Here is a 24,168-nt window from a genome sequence, read left to right on the forward strand (position 1 = left end):
ATCGTATGATTATCGATTGCATTATACTATACACCGCGCGAGAGAAGCTATCCACGACGCTTGCGGCATTTCAGGAGCAAACCGGTGATCGACTGATAGCAGCATTACTGAAGGTCGAAAACACTATCGATGAACGAGATTAAAGGGGAGGTCAGGTGCACAGAGCGCGCAAGGTATTAAAAAGGACACGGAGTATAAAAACTGCGGGTCTAAGGAAAAAAGTGCTCTTCTTCTCCCTTCTCTCTCTCTATCTCTTTCTTTCTCTTTCGAGCTAGTAATAAAGAGCAGGCCGACATTTAGAAACACATATCACTAATTGGCGGAAATTAATCAAACGTGCCGCTTCACTCATTAACGATAGAATAGAACGGAAGTCTTGATGTAAGAAAGGCCACGAGCGTTTAAAATAAAAGTTTCATAGAATTACGTGTGCTCGGTTTAACGATATTCCATTCGGTCGCGTCGCAACGCAATAATTAACAACGTAATAAATGTAACGTCATAAACTAAATAAACTTGTAATTTTCGAAAAAAAAAATAAAAAAACAAAAAAAGGTTTACAGCGCGAAATAAGCTATCAAAAAGGAAAAAGCACAAAAACGACGAATACATAAAAATTCGCCTGAACAATGTTCCTGCGAAACGGGTCGATGGGGAAAAATAGGAATGTCTCTATTTATACGTCGCAACATTCGAGTGAAAAAAAAAAAAATAAAACAATGCCGCGTATCAAAAAGTAAAAAAAAAAAAAATATTTCAAACGTGTTCTTAGAGCGGCGTACCCCAACGAGCGATTTTTAATCCGCGCAAATATATTGTGAATTTTTATTGTGGCGATCGGATGATCAAAGCGTACATATATGTATATATATACTATATAGTACATTATAGTATGTAGTATATATTTCATGTATATATATATATATGTATGTATATATGAAATGCACTTCGTTAAAATGAAACGTTAAAATAAAACTGCGCAATTGCTGCTGGGCTCTGCACAATTTCAGAATACGCTGGCACAAATGCGGTATACGTTTACCATCTGGCTTGCAAAAATTTGAATCGGTAGAAATTTGAGTTTCAAGTAAGCCAGTTATTTACCGATCACACATATCGCATTTACGCGATATATGCGAGTTAACAATTTCAATTGCACACCGTACGTACGGAAATTTCAAATGATAAAATGACACTCGATATTGAGGCGTATTTACGAAATTTATAAAAATTACATCGCTACATACCCAATCACCTTACAATTTAACTAAAACCTTTCGACTATTGAATTTATTTTCAATTTACACGCGAAAAATTTTGTCTTACTTTACGTGCAGCATTCACAAATAGAATGTAACTTACGGAAATAAATTTTTGTTCCACTTTGCTCATATTTCTTAGCTTATCGCGTCCCACTTACGAATTCGAACAACTGTGTCCTGGAATAATTATAAATCCGTAATTCCGAAATTACCACGTGTTTCCAAATGCAATACGTGATAATGCTTATCCGATACTCATTGTCTACGACGACGATGGTAATAGATACTACCGGAAACCGCAATACCCTTTTACGGTCCGTACTTGCCCCGGGGCAGTGCTGGATACGCCCCTTAAAGCCTCGGAATCTTCGGTTCCGGGTCAATGCGATCTGGTCGATCTGGCATCAAGGTGGATTTCTCAGCAGACTTTTATTGATGAAAGTAACGCATCAGGGAAGAGAACGAGGGCCGCAGATTGGATATATATATATATATATTTTTTTTTTGTACATATATGTACACAGGTATATACATATATCTCCAATCCGGATATATATATGTTTTCCGTACGTATCATTCATTTAAGATCCCAAAGCGTATCGCGGAACTAACGTACTTGACGTTCGTTAAGCCGGGAGCTGTCGATACGGCCGATTTCTTGGGTCTTCCAACATGCTCCGGCCTTGGGAATAACGACAACGACGAGAAACCAGGGAAGCCTCCATCGGATGTTGAATTTCCAGCTCGCTACGCGACAGCTCCTCGAGAAGGCGAGGATTCGATTTAGATCGTGGCGCGATGCCGATATACATCCGAACGAAACGTGTCCAAAATTCAGCTTCGCGGAACGCTCTCGCGAGCTGAACCGACACGGCGACACAAAAATCATTCCCCGCGAGCATCCAACCGTCGAACTTTGCGCTCCGACCTACTTCGCATTAGACACAAATCGGCAAAGTTTCGCAGGTAATTCACGGAAGATGCGCGAAATCCAACCCAATGCACCTGAAACGGTGGAAGAACCGACGGACGCGGATCGAGAATTAAATCTTGAACAACGGCGGAATAAACGAAACGTGACGGAGTGATATTCAATCGGTAAAATGAGTAAGCCGCGACGAGCCACTTCAACGTGTCATCGGCAATAAACTGACGTTGATCGCGCCATATACGATAGATTGATTTATTTCCGTTTGCTAGGACATTGTTTCAACAATATTCGCGATTCCAAAGGCAAATGGATGCGTCGGCTGGCCGCGCGCGTCAACCCGTTGTATAAAATGATTAATATAATTTATCATGGGAATTTCAACGGCCACGTCGCGATACTTTTCGCGGTTTGTCCTCGTTCGGGGCCGCGTACAATTCACTCGGCCGTCAGTTTGGCGAATTGTTGGATAAAATATTTATGAGCCGATATTTGAAATACCTTCTCGTCCCTTTTTTTTTTTTTTTTCTGTAGAAGACAGACAAGAAACGCGCAAGACGTGACAGTGAAAGACTGCCGAGAGACTCCGGGTTCGCGTCGTCTTCGCTCTTTAAAATTTATTCAGTCATATTTGTGCGCCTCGTGCAAACGCCTGCTCGCAACATTGTTGACGGTGACGAGAGCGATGAGCACGTCAACGGGGAACGACGATAGTCGGCGAAGGTTTCGTCGCGTGCACGTTACCGCGCTCGCTCGCGCGTGTACAGGTATACGTCTACGATATACGATATGATATACAGACACACATCGTACCCGTACACCTGCCAGAAATTTAATTAGACGTAGTATACTTGAAACTGGCGGCGGCGGCGGCGGCGCTGCCTGCCGCGCACGATAGATTTTACTCGGCGGCGCCGACTGTCGAAGAAACTTGGTACGCCCGCGGCATATCGCGCGCTTCGCTGCTTATAGCGTTCTTTAATTAGCGTGGGAGTACTTCGACTTTCGCCAGCTTCCCTCCGCTCTCGTGGAGCAAGGGCCACGGGCGAGAAGGACGCCCTGCGAACCGCCCGGCGTCGTTCCCGGCGATGTCGACGCGGCGCAACGCGATGCATAAGTAGATAGGAAAACGAAGAAGAAAAAAAAAAAAAAATATATATATATATGTAGTATATATATAAGAAAATATATAGATATATAAGAAAGCTCGCTACCTCAACGAGAAATTCAATGCGGTTTATTCCCCGAAACCTTTATAATGCGCCGAGTAGCGGAGTAACGGTAAAGAAGCCGAAACTTTACGGCGAGATTCGAAACGAAAGTTCGAGCGAATGTAAGGAGCCCTACGTGACTTGGGGTCAGAACCGAGTAAATAAATAAATACGCCGAGAATTATACGATGCGGTCTAAATCAATTTTTGTAAAATGGTGAGTATGTGTGGGCGCGGGTGCGTGCCGGAACCACCACATAAAACTAAATCCTCTTCTCGTAATACCACGTCATTGAAATCCATTCGCTGCGTTAATGTTTGAGGCATTAATCGCGTCATTAGTTGTTCAAAAGCGGAATATACACTCGATTGTCATTCGGTCAATTGCCATCTTTCGCGTCAAGCGAACGTGACGATTAAACAGCGCTGCCGATTGAAATCGACGTTACGACGAGCGGAATTTTTCAACGCACAGCGAGAAAAAGAAATTTATCCCACGTAAATAATTATCAAGTAAAAATTAATGTGTCGATTTGCCGGCGCGTTCTATCGCGGAAAAATACGTTTCTATCACTCATAACTACACGACTGCCTGCATCATTTATCGTAAATGCTCGCGCGGCTTGCATTTTCATGCAATTACTCCGCCCCGTCCGCTAAACGATACATCGGTTGGTTGTAATCGATGGATTAAAGGTCAGGTAACGGACGCTTCGTAAGGTACGTCGAAACGATCCCGGCTTCGTAGGTGGCATGTATGCCGATGCGGCACCAAATCGCCGGACACCTGTACCGCGAACGCAACAATACCTCGAAACCGAGTTATGGATCGTAATTCAAGCCGCCTCAAAGCCGGTGGTCCGCGATCGAATTTCTCAAGTGTCGGCGACCGGCCGGGAAAAAGACCGCGTGTTCTCGCGAACCGAGGTCCCCGAGGAGCAATCACTTCGACCCGACGGGGAGAAAATCTCGCGGAGCCGGCGCTCTATCCCTAATTGGACGCCCACCTCCCGCGCGCTTCCCACGATCGTAAATGATGCGCACTGAAATGCCGAACGATCGATTCGCTCCAAGTGGGCAGGTCGAGACACTCACGGTGCTCATTCGGCGTAATTGTGCCGCGCAAACGCACGCGTGGGCGACACAGCTGATAACTCTGAGCTAACAACGCTTGTTTACGTTAGTCTTGGCCCGCGGCAACTCAAAAGCATCCCTTATCGAATGTTTCGAGAGAGAAGTTCAAAACGATCTCTGATTTTTCCTTTCACGCGTAAAGTAAAAGTAGCTTTTGGAAGAGCAGGTTTTTTAGCCCGATTAAGCAATACGCGGCACAGTTGTAGAGTGAAATATCTTCAAGTTAGATTGAAAAAACCATTACGTAAATCCGGTAATTAGGTATCGACATTGAATCGTGTAATGCAACCATAACTCGAAGTCTTTTAAATATCACATGTACTTATCAGTTATGTACCACATGCGCGCGCACGCTCGCTGACTGATCGGTAATAATTCACGTTGATTAATTAATTAATCCGCGGTAATTCCTATTTTGCGCCGGAAAGCCTCGCGTCCTGCATACACGCGGTATTATAAATTCAAGAGGTGCCGCGTGCGAGAGGGAGAAATGAATTAATCTTTGCAAATCATATATCTCAGAGATACGCGTCTCTCACTTTAGAAAAGAGATTCCCCTTGTCAGTTTCTAATAATTCATTATCTGGCGCGCGTTTCAGTATTTCACGTGGAATCAGGCGTAACAAAAACCCGTTATCTTTCGAGGGGGAGGGTCCCCCTTTCCATTTCGACAGCGGGAATCGGCATGTCGGAGCGGACGTTGTCGCGTCGACGTCGGGAGCGAGGCAAACGGGGGATGACAGGGGGCGGTCATCGATCGATCGCGGGGGTGAGGTCCGCGCGATTTATCGTCATCTTCGTCCCGATAAAGCGACAGAGTTCGTTACGCCGCGAAATTTCATCCCCGCGGGAATAAATTTCAACCTTTCGTCGGCGAACGATCTTATCGGGACTCACAACCGGCCAATCGGCCCACCGCGCCGCGCCGCGGCGTTAAATTATGAACCGGCGCGCGAGACTACCGATATTCCGCCTTCGCCGAGGCCCGACAGCAGATAGAAAGCGAGACGGAAAAAAAAAAAAAAAAGGCAAACCCGTACGGTTAAGGATTCGCCGTTACTGTCCATAGTTAAATATGTATGACAGAGAACAATCGATGGGAATTTTCACTTCCATCGCCGAAAACGTTGGCGCGCCAAACGCGGCCGCGTAAAGGTAAAGCGCGTCCATCACAATTTGGCATGCGAAATGTCCGTTTTGTATTTTGAACAGGCGCCGTCATAACTAACTTAGTAATATTCGATCTAATCTACGTTATAACAGGGGGAAAACGCATGGAGCGGAGGAATCTGTCAATAATTTCATCATAATTCCGCACGTCATTCCCCCGAACAGCGTTCCCACCAACAACGTTATCTAATACGTTACGTTGAATTCACATAACGCGCGGCCCGTATCGTCATAATGTTTCGACGTGAAATTCCGCGGCGCCGAGAGTTACAATTATCGACGATTGTGTACTCGCTGACAAGTGTAATGCAGAAGTAATTAAGTCGGCCGTTGTGTTTTATTGGCGCCTCTGCCGTTGTTTCCCGACCGAGAAGATCGGTCACGCAGGCTAATTGGACTAAAAATTAAGCTCAACTCCATCGATTAAAATTGTTCCGTAACTCACGAAGAGGACCGTGTAAACGTCGGTCGAGGGTAGTTGGAAAGACGTCTGATTAATAGTGAAACCCGTCCCACGCACGCCCCGGGGCCGACCCCGGGTTTTTGCCGGCCACGTCCGTCCGTTTGTTCCCTCCCGGGAAGCTCTCGCAACTATTGGGTCTCGTTAATTAAAAGTTACCTAATAAACCGAGTCGCGATTTCGCCGCGAGACGTGCGCCGAACCTCCGTCGCGGAGATATTCCTCGCGCCGTAGGAAGAAAAAATTATCTGTTACACGAGTGACTTAAAAGTGACGTTTCGATTCCAAGTTCAAGCGTCGCGAAATACAAATTGATTGAACAATTAGAGAAGAATAATCTCCACAATTCTCAATTGTGAAATATGGTATTGAAATAAATCATAATCAATAGCGAGGCCTCGCCGATTGATAACGCCTTTCGGTACCGGTACACGAAATTCTAATGACGCTGGAGCAACCAAAGCAAAGCGCGCATGAAAAATACATGAAGAGCGCCGCGTAACAATTTGAATCGTGACAAGGGATAAAAGTACAGCGGCGCCGACCGTAAGATCTCCGTCGACTGCGGCGGTGGTTACAGAGAAAAGGGTAAATTGAAATGCGACGCCGCGCCGCGAATGTCGCTACACCCGGCTCCAACGTGTGGATGGTTCGAGCTATCTAAGTAGCTACCGTCGTCGTCGGCGGGCTCGTGCCAAACAATTTGCAATGCTGAAACGAAAAGTTGTCGGGCTTTAACGCAGGCGCTAGCTCTCTTCCCGCGACAAGTGAAAAAGAGAGAGAATGGAGACCGGGAGGAGATGGCCATGTAGACGGAAGTCGTCACCAACGAGCTCGGAGAATAGAAGGTGGAGGCGATCCCCGTTAAGTAGGCGAAAGGAAGCGGCACGACGAAAAGAACCGGAAGATAGAGAACGGGGCACTTCCAATACGACGATTCAAATTCGCTCTGATACGGCGGTTTGCTTTCCGCGTCGACGTAAGAAAAGTCAGACTTGACATTCTCTCTCGCGTATTCTATTATTCGTTTCCCTGGCCTCTTCGACTTCTCGCGTAGTCTCTATACGCGCGTCAATTTTACGTTTCTCGTATAAGTACGACGGTGCTTTCGATCGCACGGCACGAGAAGTTCTATTCAACCGTCAACAGCTTCGGCTGTTACATCAGAGACTGGATTAACATCATTTTGTCATTTTAATATAGATGACTGACCCGACGATAAAATAATCCCGAGTGATAGGCGCCGTGTATCGGCGCGCCGCATCCTACGCGCTAAAAATAATACACTGAAAGTCGCGTGACCTATCAATTTGTTTTCTTCTTTCTGTTCTCCATTCAGGTTAATGCCATAAGCGTAAGTCGCGGAAGCGTGATCGAGCGCCCCGTAACGCACGGTATATGGCTCGTAAAACGCGAGGAAACGCAACGGCGAACGTACATGGGAATATAGTGCAGCAACCGGGAGCTCGCGTAATAAAGCGGTCGGCATTTTCTCATTTAACATAATTTTTCCGGCTCCGCGCAGGGTGTGACAGAATGTCACGGTCGAGCTTCCGCGAGAGTATTTAATCAAACTCGCGATTAAATTGAAAAATTATGCATCCAAGAGCAAAAGCCAACGGGAAAGGTAGAAAGAAAGAGAGAATTTAATCGCAATAAAATACACATCCAGGGACTTAAACAAAATATAATACTTCTCGGCCGACTGAATATGTCGCCAAAAATACATCGCGCTCGCCCAAAATGTGGGAAACGACTTGAACGATACCTGCCCAGAATATACTTGTCATAATTACACGAAAATTATCCTCGTAATTGATCCAATGAGTCCGTTATAATGTTCCCGTTTACAATTCGCGTATGTAATACACGGTGATATTGAATACTTGATGCAAACAATAGGGAAAATTTAGCTACGCTCGCGCATTATGTTATGCAATACGATTACCTTGCTCACGGCGGATATTAAATTCTTACCGAATCAAATGTGAATTTCCAATTAAATATACGTTTACAAACGTACCTTGCATTTATTTAATCGCCGCGAATAATTTCAGGGGAAAAAAACGCGACTGCCGCTCGAAAGAAAGGTGCAGCCCTTAGTAAATCCGGCTTACGTTCTGTCCTGCAATTCTCAAATCACTCGCAACGTCTCTTTGACGCAAACTATCGATAGAGTAGGCTCCCGCCGCGATAATCGCGCACGTGTAATGGGTCGATTCTGTAGTTGGCGTGATATTTCCTATCGCAATTATAAAAAATGTCGAGGGCGCGCTATCCGTTGGCCTTTTCCTCCTTCGCGATGTCTTTCGGTCGCGGCAACGGCCGCTTTACTTTACCTGTATCGGACTCGTATAAAGTGCCGTACGCGATCGGTATCGGGGCGATTTTCTACGTATAACGATCGCGAGTGGAACGGCGTTAATACGTGTACTTTATCGGCACCGATCGGTGCCACGGAAGGGCTTTAAACTGCGGAAAACTGGAACGGCATACGGACGGAGGGTATACGTGACTGCCGGCGGTGCCAGTAACGCGCATACGTGTACAATTCTCTCCTCGATTAGTTTAGTCGCGGCGGGAACACGTTGGCCGCGCGCGGCGGCTCCTCGGTGCTATACCTTCGCCGAGGCCGAGGTTGGTTCGCGCCGCACGCGTATGCAAATTCGCTGTCGATCACAAATCATTACCGGTACCGATTCGAAAGTTATCCCGGTAATCGGCGATAACCTCCCCGAACCGGCCGTATGGGCGCGGAGGAAATTCACGATGCACGCGGAGCTGTATCGAATCGATACAATTAACCCCGCTAACCACAATGGGGTTGCGCGCCGTTGTGTCGGCCAACACGGCGTTATAATTGCCGGCGCCGTCGCCGTCGCCGTTGACGAAATAGTTTTATTCGCGCGAGATTTACGACGTCTAATTCCGTCATAAAACGCGCGCGTATTATTCCATTCGTCGCTGAAATTAACCGTTTCATTCCGCGAACGTGATGGACGTTTAACAGATTGGTTTTACGAGGATCGACGCGCTTATTCGCGACGTGCGTCGAGTAACGCACGTTATTTCCCCGCTGCACCGGAGCCCGAGCAATAAACGCATCCGGTGTGAAGGAAAAATCGAGCCGCCTCCGCGCAAAGTCCCAATATCGATACGACTTTCGCGAGGAGTTGTACATTAGTTATCAAGTTTCGCGATACGTTACGTACATCGCACTCGGCGGAGAAATTCACCGACTTTCTTCCAAGTAAGAGTAAAAAAACACGTTAATAAGGAAGCAAGATAAAAAGACGGATGCGAAAGAGGCGGGCGCGGATGATACACGTAAATTGGAACTCTGCGACGCGCGCAAACGGCGCTCTCTGCGGCTCGAATGTCGCGGAAGAGCCTGCCAAAGACCGGCGCGTGCATCCCGTGCCGAGCTCTTTGAACACGAAACTTACTCCAGGTATCCCGGAGCTTTAATAAGGCGGACCCGTGCAATGCGCGACGTGAGCGCAACGGGCAACGCCCATCTCGTCCCTATTTCCTCGCTATCATCCGGCGCGGGCCGGCGCAAGGGAAGAAGATCGGTCCACCCCTGCACCGCTTCTCGCCACCCCACGCGCGCGTCTCTCCTGGACTTAGGTACCTCGCACCTGGGCGCCGCGAATCTTGGCAAAATTTATCGAAAGCAATTTGCATCGCTCCGATCGCGCGAAGAGCATCGTCGCTTAATGCTATTTAAACGAAGACTTGTTGCGAATCCATCCTATTTTATTGTTCGATACTCGAGAAAATTTTGCCAGTTTTTTTTTTATGCTCTGCGGATGGCCGATCCAATTACTTCGAGGCGTTGCTCGCACAAGTCGGAACAAATTATGATTATCGTTACCATAGTCGGGTCTAATCTACGCGTAGCGTTGATCCAACAGCGGGATCATCCTCTCGCCACTTTCATCCCGTCGTAACTATTTATCTAATGTAAGACCCGCGCTTTTCTAGCTCGCGCCTCATTATCGCTCGTATAGGGTGAGGAAAAGTCGCGTAATCGCTTAATGGCCGCTCGTCTAAAACTCATTAGTTCCCCGCTTTCCGCAATATATTGGATACTTATGCGCAACGGAATTCAAATAATGATGCGAGAGATAACGATCGGCAAGATCCCTTTGCGAGAACCAGTCAAAAAGTGATGGGTTTATTCGCTTCAGTTTCATGAAATGACGGTGCTGTCGAGTTCGGCTAATTGCCGAGCGATTAAATAAACCAGACGAGAACGGCGCGGGCGTCTGTAAGACGTCACGGGTGCAGCAATTGTCTGGATTTTCGGTAGCTGCCACTATATCTGTATCCGGGACGGCATATCCGATACGTACTCGCGAATAATCCGAAGCGTGATATCTGAGACGGTTACTGGCGGTTATAAACGGCATCACAATTCGCGAAACGTAATAGCCGGCACGGCGTGACGGAGCGGCAAGGGGCGCGGGAGGCTTTAAAGATATATCGCGATTTTACACTGTCGTTGCGTCGCGAAACGCGATACCGGCTTTCGGAGTTTCTGTAAATAACGCGAGAGAAATCCCGTGCGCGCCATTTCACGCGCGCGAATCAAATCCGCGTCGCGACAGGCGTCCGTTATTTGACTTTTAACAAATTACCCATTTCGTCGGTCGGTGATCTTGACTATTCCTAAATCATACCCGCGATACAACGGATCGTATCTCGTTCCTCTCATTTCTCATTCCCACGTGGTTCACGCGCGTTAATTTCACGTAAAAAGGTGGTCCGATCTTCGAATTGTTTCAGGCAAATGTCAAAACACGCGTTCTTTGAAAGAGTCGACGATAAAACTGCATTTTTTTCAAAAAATTAATTTAAAAAAATGTTTACCACCGAGAACCATTTTTTTATAATGCTGGAAATAATTAAAGCTTAAATAATAAGACGACATCCTGCTTATTATATTAGTGTAACGCGTCTAATCGATCGTACTTCCGACGGGATCATCTCGCTGCGGCCCAAGCCAACGTTCGAACATCGAGAGAAAGTGAGAGAGAGAAAGAGAAAGGAAGAAAAAGAAGAAGCGTACAGCGGATGCGATACTTTACGCCATAAAACGTTGCGCTCGCGAAAGAAACGGGATGTCGCGTGTCTTTTGCGTAACAAAAAAAAAAAAAAAAAAAATTAGAGAATAGAAACCTGACTTTACCGGACACGCGTACACCGACAACCTGCCGAGAAACCCTGCATACGTGACCGTATGGTGGCCGGAAGATCCGCTGGGGGTGCGCAAGAAGAACAAACGGAGGGCTAGACGGGAGCTACCCAAGGGGACACATGTCGGCGACACGTAATTCACCAGCCACGCCTCGATGATCGTGCGGCACGCACGCGGGTGACACACGCACGCACCGCGCACGCACGTACGCTCGACTCGAATTCGATTACACAAAGGGGCCATGCGACTCCGAGCGGTGATCTCTCGCCGGCCTCGTCGAAAGAGGGAGAAGTGAAAAGAGAGCACGAGGGAAATCGCGAAGACAGACTCCCACGCGATTATGAGAATTAACTGGAATTAACCGTGGGGGTCGGCGAAATCGTGAATCTGTCCGATATTAAATTCTTCCTCGCCGCGAGATCGACTTTTGTAATCTTCTTAGCCTACTTTCGGCGATTTAAAAATCATTACCCAAAACGTACAAGCGCGAATTGTAAATACTCGCACCGCGGAGCGATTACGAAACTAGATAAACCGAAAAGCGGAAGGCCGCCGTGGAAATTACGAGTAATAATAAGCTGTTTCGCCCGGTATTATCCATTAAAAGCCGTAGATTCGGCCGTAAAAGGAAGCACAGCGGTGGTGCACCCGGCCAGGAATTGATGGGCATTACAGTAAAGTTATTTTCGACCAAAAATTGGTGTCGTAAAAAGTTAATGAGCGCCAGGCTGCATTATTTGCAGGGCAGGAATAATGCCGCGCATAATTAAACGTGCAAACAGCGAACGAAACCCCGGAAAATCAATTTGCTGAAAGCACCGACTTGTGAATGCCACCGATAATCTCTCCATGCGTTACGCTATATACGTATAACAAAGTGTACCAAAGCCACCGATATGTATAATAATTTTAATTATACGTAATATACATATTTAATTATTTATTTTTTTTTAATAACAGACACTCTAAAGGCAAAAACAAGAAAATAATTGATGTTGAGACAATCTGCAAATTATAAGCATTTACTGCCTCTTTAATTATTCGTTACAGAAATCTAATAGAAGACTCGTAAACTACTGTCTTAAATCTACATAAGAGTCAAAAATCGGGGGAGGCATAGGACTGGCAACTGACTGGTCGTTATTCCAGAAAATGCGGTCTACGAAAATTGAAAATAACGAGAAGGGAAAGAGAGACGGCACTCGGTGTTTATCATTTAGTGTATAATCTGTGAGAAGTGCAGCGGGAGATAATCGCTCGTGTAACTGCCGGACTCGGCCTCTACGAAAATATGCGGCTGTTATTTCTAGTCATCTAGCTCGCATGTATTATCGATGGCCGGCGATTAATTCGGCCCCCTTTTTATGGGAGGGATGTAATGATAATTGGCCGCGAACATACTCGTCGGCGTCATAAAATTTTCATCCGCGTGCTTGACACCGGAGAAAGTTTCGTCCGATTTGATAGGCATTCGGATAAAATACAACGCCGTAAAAAAAAAAAAAAAGAAATTTGTACTAAACAAACGACCGCAGGTTAAGTGCATCGTAAACCACGGCGCGTTCGCCTCCCTTATTTCCGTCACCGTTTCCGCGTCCTCTCGGCCTCAAAAGCGGGCAATTAAAGAGCGGAGCTGCGCGAAGGGAAAGGGAAAGAAACGACGAGAAATACTTTACTGCAATATTGCGCGTAACGCTTGTAACTGTAAAAAAAAAAAAAAAAAACTTGGTTCGGAAACGGAAAAAAAACCCGCCCGGGGAAAACCGCGCGACACTCCAGTAAAATAATATTGTTGTTGCTTTTAGGAAGCGTCCTCGCGCGTGCGACGATGATTAATGGCCACCCGCGACAATGGGTAGACGTCAGCAGATACGCGTGAAACCACGGCGTTACACGCGAAATGTCGGCACGTGCACCATTGTTAGGGAAATGGACTTGAATGGTGTGTTAAACAAATTTCACTCCGCGAACGAAATATCCGACAAGGATGAAAAGTTGCGCGCCGCGCAAGATTCTATACCGACGACAAATGTGATTTATCTCGCAGCGATAAGCCCGTACGTCGTAATACGGGAGGATCCCGGTACCATCGCACGCGGAAGATTTTTAATTTGCGCGGAGAAAATTTTCAAAAGAAATTGCCGCGAGTTCTAAGCGTTGGGCGCGCACACGTCGCGCCGCTGCGAGATACTTAATGACGAATTCGTAAGGAATTTCAGACTGCATTCAATTTAATGTGAAATTTTTTCCAGGTTAGCCATCGTGTGTTAGTTGCGACGTGAGTGTTTAAAAAACGTCGCAATTAATAGAAAAATTTTTTTTAAGATTTTTTTATCGCTTATTAGGAGGTTTGTAGCGGTATATATCGCGCGAAAAGAGCAACCGTTTGAAAACTTTCTACAGAGCACGGGGGCATTTATATAGCCGCTCGCATGACGGAAAACCGTGTAATTAAAATTCGCGTCATCCTGCGCGCCCGCGCGCAGATCCCGAATTCTACTTCGTGCCAGAAGACCCAGCATGTGTACGCAAAAAGTTTGACAAAAGCAAATAAGCGCCGCTTTTACGGCCACATTATGCCGTAATGCAATATTACTGGGGCTCAAACTTTGCAAAACGCTACGTACTGCACAGCTTACTCACAACATTTTTATACGTCAGGTAAGTGGCGCCAAATTATTAAACTAATTCCGCGGCCTTCACTTTCATCGCCGCGCGGCGGTAATTTCCCAGCTACTCTGACTGTCGCGTAAATTATCATTTCGATAGTTACTAAATTAGCAAAAAGTCTTTATCAGAAGAGTCAGAAGTTTAACATTTTACGCGACGAGAGACGTGAATCGCGAACGCGAGATCCTAGAAATATTTTGAAGAAAGTACCGCGATCTGCGAAGTCGGGAGATCCACACGTGATCTCTCTCGCCGTACAGAGATACCGGCGAAGTGAAGGAACGGGGCGGAGGTCGGGGAAAACGCAAAGTAAGACATAATTGCGCCATAATGGGAAACGAAGAGTAAGAATAAAAGAAGATGAAGGATGCCGGGCAACACACTGACCTTGAGCACGGACGACGGTGAGCAGGCCGGCGAGCAGAACGATCGGATGGCACCGCATCATCTTTTTTCACCTTCCTTCCCTCCTCGAGGCTACTACCCGGCCGTCCTCCAGCTCGTCTTCACTTTCCTCGTCTTCTGCCGCACGCGTAGGGCTCGCTTTCCTCACGCAACCAAAAAGAACACCCAGCTATTACCGCGCTCTCGTCCTTTTGCTTTATTCTCGCTATTCCTCGCGCGACGTCCGGTCTTCCTCGCGTGCCAATCACTCGATGGTATTTCCTGCGAATCGCTCGCCACTCAATCGCCGTTTAACGTCACGAAAGATCCTGCGTGCAACACTCATATCACTCCTTCCTCGTCTGATCTTTGCGAGATCTCTTTCCTTCTCCGCGCCAAGTCTCTTTACGTAATCCCTTTTTACGATAAAAGTATCTCGTATGAATCACGTCATCCGTTCACTGATGACCCGTTCGCAAATCGCTGCGATCGTCGGCGATCCGCTCCCCCGTTCTGCAAGTCAAAACGAGGGCCGTTCAAGTTTTCGCAAACCACTAGGTTTGCGAAAACTCACGCAGCAACGCGCTTTAACGCAAAGTGATCGTGCGTCTTTCTTTCTCTCTCTCCCCCTCTCATTGAATGTTGAATCAAATTCTATCTCCGACGAGGACCCGCGCTCCGGATTTAAACGGGATTTCTCAACGGGGCGCGGAATGTTAAAGCAGCGGAAATAGAGTCGCGACGAAGATATCACTTGGGATAAGGGGAGCAGTGGACCAGAGCACCGGGGCGAGCACGAATAAAACGAAGGGAAGAGAACTTGGGCGAGGGATAGGCCGCGCGACCAACTTCCGCGGGTGAAGGACTGATGGAAGAAATTAAGAGTCAACGCGGGAGACGAGGCCAAAGTTGTTCGCCGTGAGAAGTGGGATATACTGAATACGGTTCTAATGATGAGCTAATTCGTTCTGCTGCGCATCGCTGGTCTTTATCGCGCGTTACACGCAGATTGTTCCTCGCGGCGCGTTTTATCGCGGTCGACGATTGACGAGAACTCGAGGCTCTAAAGAATTGTTAGGTGGGGTATCTTCGGTTGAAAGCGCAATTCAGGCCGTTGCGGTGGACCGATGGCTTTCTCAAGAAGCTCAGCTCGAACACGATAATTCGCCGATCGACGCCATCCTCGAAGCAACCCAGCGCATTCCGCTGCCTTCAACGGCACTCCACGTTTTCGTTCCGTGGTGGAGAGACGTAATTGAATAAAACCGCTAAGTGATTAATTGCCGGAGCCGCCGCTGTGTTCCTCCATACCGCCGAGCTTAAACTTGGTGTTCGAGTTTAAAAGATCTCGAACCCGGCCAACTTTAAGGCATCCGCGAACGAAGCTGCCTTCACAATTAGCCGGATAATCTCGAATTTTCGCGCGACGATATTGCATCGAACACGTTCGCGGTCATACGTATCTCGACAGTAAAAAAAAACAAAAAAAAATTGAAAGAAAGAGAAATATAACCGGTTAGATATAAATTTTCCCAATGCATGAATGCATGAATCGAATAAACAAATTCTATTCTCGCCAAGTCCTCGAGAAAAACATTTTCAAAGGGCAAAATAGCGCCGTGGAAAAATATTCCGCGAAACTTATCCTCCCGATAAATTAGAGTTTTGTGGTCAAGGCGGATCGATCGATAAGAAATTGCGACGGCGAAACGTTTCCGCGAAGCTACGTCATTTTTGTACGAATTACCAAGGTCCGCTTCCTCGTAGAGACAGAATTCCGACGACGTTGTCATTGCTTCTACTGCATTTCGATTGTTTGTCGAACTATAAAAGTCGCGTCGGTGTAACGCGAAAACAGTCCCGATGCAGCCCCGTGGACGTTGTTTATCGAGCCGCGCGAGGACGCGTGCCGTAATTGCGGCAGAATCGACTGCGAGTGCTCTCATCTCTCGACTTTCTTCGCGACTTTAAACACGACCTCGCGACGGCGGTGGCACCAGAATTTTCACGATCCTTGGTCTTTTTTTTTTTTTTTTTTTTTTTTTTCCCATTGGAAATTTCGTCGGCAAACGGCACATCTGGCGGCACCCTGCACCTAGCGAGATCCCTCGCTCTGCGGATGTTATGGTTGCTCGTGTGTTCAAACATTCAATACATCACTCCGCGAGAGAATCGAACATTTCTCTCTGATATATATCTCTTGTAGCCGACTACAAGGAAGCGTGTTATCGCGAGTAACAAAAGTAAGATACTTGAAAAAATGGCTTGAAATGTAACAACAGCGAAAGAGATTTGTTTTACGAGAGATTTACGCTAATTCGCGAGAGACCAATTAAAGGAAGATGACACCGTTCACAACTTCCACCTCGTTCGCCTCGATACGTCGCACGAGCTGCTTTACTCGGAAAAGTGAGAGACCCGTCGGAAAATCGATTCCGCTTTAATCGTAACGTATGATCCAACTTACGCTATTAAATCGAATCTACGTATGCCTTTCTTTAGGCCCGGCGAATCTTCCCGGGGTTAAAACTTGCGCGCACAAAGTGGACGACGGAGAAAAAAAAGCTGTGCCCCGTCGTTATCGGTTTTCGCGAAAGTTGAAGGTCCTACGGGGCTCCGGCGAATAATCTCACTGACCTTGCCGCGAGAAATGGGATCGCGCTTTTCCCTCGCCCTTTCACCTTTGTTTCCTTCTCACGCGTTAATTGACGTTTCCGCGAGAAAAGTCGGCGCTTTTTCCACCGCCGCGTTCTCTCTCGGTCGCAAACGCCCCGGACGTCGTCGATTCGTCGGTTCCTCTTTTTCGCCGGGTTTTGTTTCCACGTTTAAAAAGCGGACAGCTCCGCGCACTATCACCCCGAGGCAACGAGCGAAGAAGTCGCCGCTAACGATAACGTTTCGCCTTCTCCTTACTTCGGAAGATCCCACGGCACGCCGACTCCAATTTGTCGGGCGAGAAAGGCCCGGGGAGAAAAATCGTTAACTATCCGTTTCACGGTTAAGAGCCGGAGCCGCCGCGACAAATCGAATTTGCTAATAGGGTTCGGCGAGCACCCTTCTCTCGCGGGAGTCAACCTCGACGCGTGGCGGACATGTGGGGTAAGCGTACGTTTCGTATCGGAGGGTCGCGAAGAATGTCGCGTTAACCAAAAACGCTCATTAAAGCACACTCATCAGCGCGGATTCGCGTCGCGATTAACCTAAACGCCGCGCGTCGGCGGGGAAAGGGCTAACGAGGGGAACGGCAAGGCGATACGTTTTCGTGTGGCACTCTGCATTTTTTTTTTTTTTTTTTCTTTTTTTTTTTTTGAGTGCAAATTTTTACCAACTCCCAGTTCGATTTTCAAGCCGGGATTTTTCATGAACCGCATACGCCGCGGGACACCCGAGCCGACAAGCGTGTAGCCCCGAAAAATGTTTGTGAAAAACGCCATGGACGGTGTTTGACAAAATACAGGCTGGATTAATTAAACGAATATCAAGTGCCGCGGCCGCGTTAATTATCGCGAAAAGATCGCTTCCGAGATTGGAAAAAAAATAACAATGGAATATTCGTGATTAGAACAACGAGAAGCGGTTTGCACGCAGCACGTAATTACCGATTTTCATGTCCATTTCTCGTCGAAGCTCGAGAAGTATTCGATTCGTACTTGAAAGAAACTCTTCTTGGTGCTCGCGACGCGTTATAATTTTAGGAAATATTGCTTCGCAAGGAGAATGAAGATTTGGTCAAGCGCGGGACGGTGCGATCTACGTTCGTTAGGAGAACCCGTCACGGGACTACGTAATTCATCTATCATTCGGCCAGTTGTGCCGTGTTCACTTAGCAAAAACACCTGTCGGCGATCTTGCCGCGCTCTTTCGCTCCGACGGTGGAGGCAACATCGACACCGTCGCACGAAAACGACGAAAATCCGGCCGGGACAGCCGGGGACGCGGATTCCAATCACCGAACGGCCGGCCGATAAAAAGCCGCGGAACTCGTTAAGCCGCCGCGCGACTGCTCCCCAATCGGATCGCCGACGAATAAGAATCGAAAAATGGAGAAAAGCACGAGCGGACAACGCACGAGAGGAAGAGACACGCGATTATTATCGAAGCTACGACTAGAAAACCCCTACGATGCCCCGGGAATCACATCACACCGTGACTCCGCCGACTTTCCGTGATTTACAAGGGCTCTGGGCAAACAGATACCGAGGGAGAGGAAAGGCGCGACTAACGGCAGAAGTCAAAACGCGACTTTTTAACGACGATAAAGGATAGGGGCTCGGAGGAGAGACAGAGAAGACGGTAAACTCGCGTGAGAGAGAAAGAGAAACGCTTCGGAAAGATCGGTCTCGAAACTCGGCGTCTTCGAAATCACCTTTGGGAATCCTGGAACGGTCAGTCGGAGCAATTTGCTCCTGAGGCAGCCGCACGTCCGTTCGCGGGCAGGACGGCGCAACACCGTCGATTTGTCCACGCACGCTTACAGTTTCGCTGGCAAACGATTCCGCGCGGATCGATCGATCGCTCGTTTCGCGTACGTTCGCACGCGGCACGCATGAGAGACCCGTGCTCGCCAACACCGCACGCGCGCGCGCGTCACATACACGGCACGCCACGAGACACGCGTACGCTCGCCACGATCGCGGGCTCGGCACTGGCGCGCGGAGGCGCCCGGACTTTTAGTTCCTGGCGCTACCGAGCAGCGTCGCGACGCCCGCCGGCATCCCCGTCGCTCTTGCTTCACCGTCCCCTCCATCCCGTCCGCCAAGGGAGCGGCGACCGTCCACCCGGCGACGCGACGCAGGGCCCCGCTGAATATCCTCGTGCCCCCGCCTCGATCCCCCGATCGACGATGCCCGCGATAGGTACCCCCGGCCGCACGTACTGTCAATCAAAAGAACGCGAGATAACATCCGCGGATAAAGGACTGACAGTTCGCTTTATCTGTACTTTAGATAATGAAATCCCTAACTTCATTTTCCCGAACGAAAATGCGCAATTATTCCAACCTCGATTGATATATGTATATAAGCTATTTATAAACGACACAGTAATAAAGATTCGCTCCTAACTCTCCATTTTACGCAATTTTTTAATTTTTTCTTTTTCTTTTTTTTTTTTCTTCTTTGGACAGAGCTTTTCCGCGCTGTTTGGTAGTCACTTCTTTTTTCTTGCCTTTCGAGAGGCTTTGCTCATTAAAAAAATACAACTGCTGTAATTGACAATTTTGATCGACGCGTCATTAATTATGGTAAACGTTTCTCGGTGAAAATAGTTCTTCGTTTAAACGTATTTTATTCTATTTCTATGATATATATACTTGGTCTAAATGTAAGTTTTCAAATATAAAAGAATGTTATTTCACTTGGCGATAACAAGTCAAGAATACTGCTACAAATTATGCAAGTTGAGAATAAAATGGAAATACGTAAATGTCTGAAAGTACTTCTAGATAAAAACAATAATAAAAATAACTGCACCGTCCATACTTGTACTTTATTCACTAATTCCTTTCCATTAAGATAGAAATACTACGAGACATTGAGATAATGAACGCGATGAATCACATTTGACTTCTTTCCCTGCGTTATTTTTAATTTAATGTAAACTTCTCAACTCGCAACTCACGGGCGAGTTCAACTCAATTTCTCCTTCGTATCAAGATAGACCGCTAAACGTTGCTGAAATGTTTCACGTACTACGTGAACGCCGTGTCGCGGAAAAGAGGGGTGGGAGAGGGAGGGTCGGGAGGGAAGAAAAAGGGAACATTATAATCTGCTTGAAACGCCGCCGCCCGAATATATACGCCGCGCGAGATCCATTTAAATTACGCGAAGCAGGAGATCCCGTAATCTCGGTGTCCAAGACTGGTCTCCTAATTAATCTAATCGCTCTATAAAACAACGCGTAGACGGTACGAGAGTGCACGCGAGCCAAAGAAGAGCCCAAAAATACTAGTTTCCCGTAAAAATTAGATTGAAGAGCAAAATACGGTCACTTTTCTACTTGCCGACTATTTTTATGATATTTCTAACAATAGACGCGATTGACTCGATAATATGTAAAATTGACTCAATTACATTTATCGTTAGAAGTATAAAATCGCGGCTGGAAACTATTTTTCTCTCATTGTCGGGGTGAGCTGCCGAATATTCAATGAATTAAGATTGAATCGCCACAATCTCGCCGTAAGAATAATAAAATAAAAGAATAAATAACGTCGAGTTATTTACATTTATTGGTTTAACGGGCGAAGCCGTTCCCTTTTTGAATAAACAACGGTTACGTGAGAGAGGGAGATCGCCGCGTTAAAAAAATCAAAACGAAAGACCGCTGTTTCGCGCGCCACGCACTTTATATCAATTGCGTTGCCATGGTAAAGGGAAGCTTATAGGATTTCTCGTTTCTATCAGTGGTTTACTATAGTTTCCACCGAGGGTGGAAGAGCGGTAAGCAGCTCTTTTCCCGGCGCGTGGCTCTTACCGAGGTGAGATGGTTGCCTTTCAAGAGCATCTTGTCGAACGTCTCGGCGACCGCAGGAGTAACCGGGAGGAGCAGATAGTAGAAGAAGTGAAAAAGAATATAGCGTCGCGAGGGGAAAGGGAACGGAAAGAAAAGGGAAGTCGCGAGTGAGAACGCGTACGCGCGTATACGTCAATGTCGGTAACGTACGATCAGAGGTATTTCCGCACAATTGGCCGTGATAACGCTCGCAGCGGTAACTTAGTTGTCGTCGCTATCTAACGATTCCCGACTAGATATCGACGTGAAAGATAGGGAAGATCGTGTTCAGAAATCTTACCGCGCTCGCTCCGCCGAGTCGAACGCGGTTTCCAACCAGTTTCTCTTCGACGTTTCGGGCGGATTGGCGCGCTCGTTAATTAATGCAGGAATTAACGACGGCCTGAAGAGCCTCGTATATTTTCTTTAATTTTTTTTGTAAGCGTAATGAAAAAAATTGATTCGGAATAATACGATAGTGTTACAAGGATATAGATTGCAAAGGACGAATCAATATATCGCGTACGAATAGTACGTAGCCTTTTGCAAATTAAATTCCGCAGAAAATTTCAAGAATGTTCAAATGCCCCGTAGCCCTTGTAAGCTGCACTTTACGCGACACATTTCGTATCAGGTCGCTTCCTTTTTCGCCACTAGATCGCCTTGAGTGGAGACGAAAGTTCACGTCCCCGCGAGAGGATCGTAACGGTAAAACGAGCGAAAGTAATGCTCGGACAAAGCTGCAATGACTCGAGAGCAAGCCGCGTAACTGCAGAGCAAACTACACCCGCGTGATATTGTAACAATTCAAGCGTGCGTTTTTAACGATAAGTGTATTTAGCTCCGACTTTCCCTCGGAACGAGTTAACGGCACAGATAGGCGATTTATTTTTCCGCCGCAAAAACAAGTTGGAGATAATATTTAAACGGACGGTCGAATTCTTCCGCGCGAATCAAAAGCTTAAAAATCGAATTGAATTGTCACCGAAGTGAACTTTTATCCCATCAGCGGTGTGATTTAACGAGTGCGATTTCATTTTCGATTCTGAAAAAAGAGCCCGTGAGTCATATGCGCGCGGCATATACGCTTAATATACACGTATAATTTATAATACTAGAAGAAATCACGCGCGTGCTATTTTTTAAAAAAACCCCAATTTCGAACTACGAAAAAAAAATTATGCGACTTACCGGTCTGCATGAACTTCAGCGGAGTTGAAGAGTTCTGCCGGTGACTGTAACATAAAATGTAAAAAATTAATGTAGACATATCAATATATTCGTTAATAAGATTAATAAAAAAAAAAAAAGTAAAATTTTTTTTTTAATAAAGATTTTATTTAAATAATTCATGCTTACCTAAAAGTTGCTCCGCCGATGCAAGATACCCGTCCCGGGCCTGCTCCTCCTCTCAGATGGGACGTGTCGAGTCATCTTTCCGCGCACATGTCACTCGCGAACACTTTCGTCAATGGATGCAGCTGCGTCTATCTGTAACAAAAAAAAATATATATAATTTAGTTGAGAATAATCACAATCGATAATCACAATATAACAATAATTGTGCCGCTGCACGAAATACTAATGACGCGAGCCGAGAAAAGTAGAGTAGTTTACAGAGGGAAATGATCGGAGACTTAAGGATAACCCGTACTGACATGTGCGGGCGCATACGCGCGTACGTACACGAAGAATGAAGAATGAGGATTGAAGAATGAAGAATGGAGAGCCCCTATCGAGCGTCTGAATTCTGAAGCAGCCAATTCCGATCTGCTCGGATAACTTAAAGCGGTATGTACCAGTTTTCGCGTAACGCCAACTCTTTCGAGCGTCGAAATTAGTTTCGCCGACCATTACAGCCCGGCCCGTATCATCGATCATCGAGGATATATAAAATGATTCGAGTCAAGGCGAATTACGTACGGATTGGCCGATATTTTACAGGATCGCCCTCCGTTGCGACATGTTATTAATTAGCCATTAATCGACAAATTCCGGGATAAAGCGAAAACGTCCGATTGAATGTTTTCGGGATACGAGGGATCGCAATATGCGCACAGTGGAATGCAAGCCGCGTGAGGAGGGACAGCTGCCGGTACACGCGAGAAGCGAGAAGAGGGTGGAAAAGGGGATAAACGCGACGAGAGCGCACGCAAGCTCCAGCTGCACGCAATAAACGTGCATTAAGCCACGCACATGTGGTCCGAAACCATCGGGATTATGGCGAGAGCTAATTAACCCTCTCAAACGGCCTCCCTCGCACCTTCTCCCTCTCTCCCTCGCTTCTGCTCTTATCGCCTCTCGTCTATGTTGCGCTACTTCTCATCTAGACGCTATTTTGACAAGCCAACTAAATTGCGCGATGACAGAATGGACCTTGCTGCTCGTCGGCCCCAACTAAATCCTTCATCAATTAGCGAGCCGCATGTGGAAATCATATCGGAAGAAGTGTACGCGTAAGAAAATAGACGCGACAAAATGCCAACGTCACATAGCTGTCAGCGGCGAAAGAATTTACAGCGAAACGATTCCGTCGTTTGATCAACAACCAAACAACAAAATTTTCCGGTTTTAGGCGCGCCACGCGAAAGTTGAAATATCCGAAAAGCGCAAGCACTTTTTGTTCGATCCGGCTCAATGCGTGCGCGATAATCGGTCGCGGTGCAGCGGCGAACTAAACGAATTGCTATCTGGCAGCCAATTGGAATTTCGGTGCATCGAGTCGCCCGGCCGCATTGTTGCAGGGCAACCGTCGTGGATACTCTCCCTCTTCCGCTCTCTCTCGCTCTCTTGCTCTCTGTACGTCGCCCAACAGCAACCACGATTCGGGGTGGGCAGCAGGCGCGAGTCAACGCGAAGCTCGGCTGTTTGCCTTGGCGAGGCGCTCGATTAATTTCTCGGGTAAAGCCTGCGGGCTCGAAGGACATTGGCACCGATTGTTTTCGGCTTTGTCGTAGCCCGGCGCTGAGTAAACGTCCGGCAGAAACCCTAGTCCGTTTCCTAATTAAACCAGCCCCTGTGAGACAATCAAGCCGGGAGAGGAAAACCGGTGTGGCAAGGGACCTCTCCTTTCCCTCCGAGGTCACGGCGATCGCGTTCGCCGTTTACCACTTTGACGTATTTGCCTAAACGATAACGTGTGTTTTGCGTGAAAGCGAAAATACCGCGGGCACGACGACGGCGCAATTTAACTTTACGATCGGGGCGATTATTCAGGTTTAAGGCGACGAAAGTAATCGGGTGTTGTTACTCCC

At 47.0% G+C, this 24,168-nt stretch overlaps 1 protein-coding gene across 4 annotated transcripts in view; it reads right to left on the bottom strand.

Moving 5' to 3' along the window:
* Positions 1–19,109, bottom strand: part of LOC139103462 (synaptogenesis protein syg-1) — a 256,134-nt gene extending 237,025 nt beyond the window's left edge. For 3 of the 4 annotated variants that reach the window (XM_070658155.1, XM_070658154.1, XM_070658152.1), the window contains exon 1: positions 14,426–17,735. In XM_070658155.1, coding sequence (XP_070514256.1) covers positions 14,426–14,486 — 61 coding nt within the window. In that variant the 5' untranslated portion in view covers positions 14,487–17,735. Of the gene's footprint in view, positions 1–14,425; positions 17,736–18,788 lie in introns of those variants that run through there. The other variant, XM_070658153.1, reaches the window with a different exon arrangement.
* Positions 19,110–24,168: the final 5,059 nt, after the last annotated feature.

This window comes from Cardiocondyla obscurior, linkage group LG06 (genome assembly GCF_019399895.1).
Source record: "Cardiocondyla obscurior isolate alpha-2009 linkage group LG06, Cobs3.1, whole genome shotgun sequence".
Classification (NCBI taxonomy): domain Eukaryota; kingdom Metazoa; phylum Arthropoda; class Insecta; order Hymenoptera; family Formicidae; genus Cardiocondyla; species Cardiocondyla obscurior.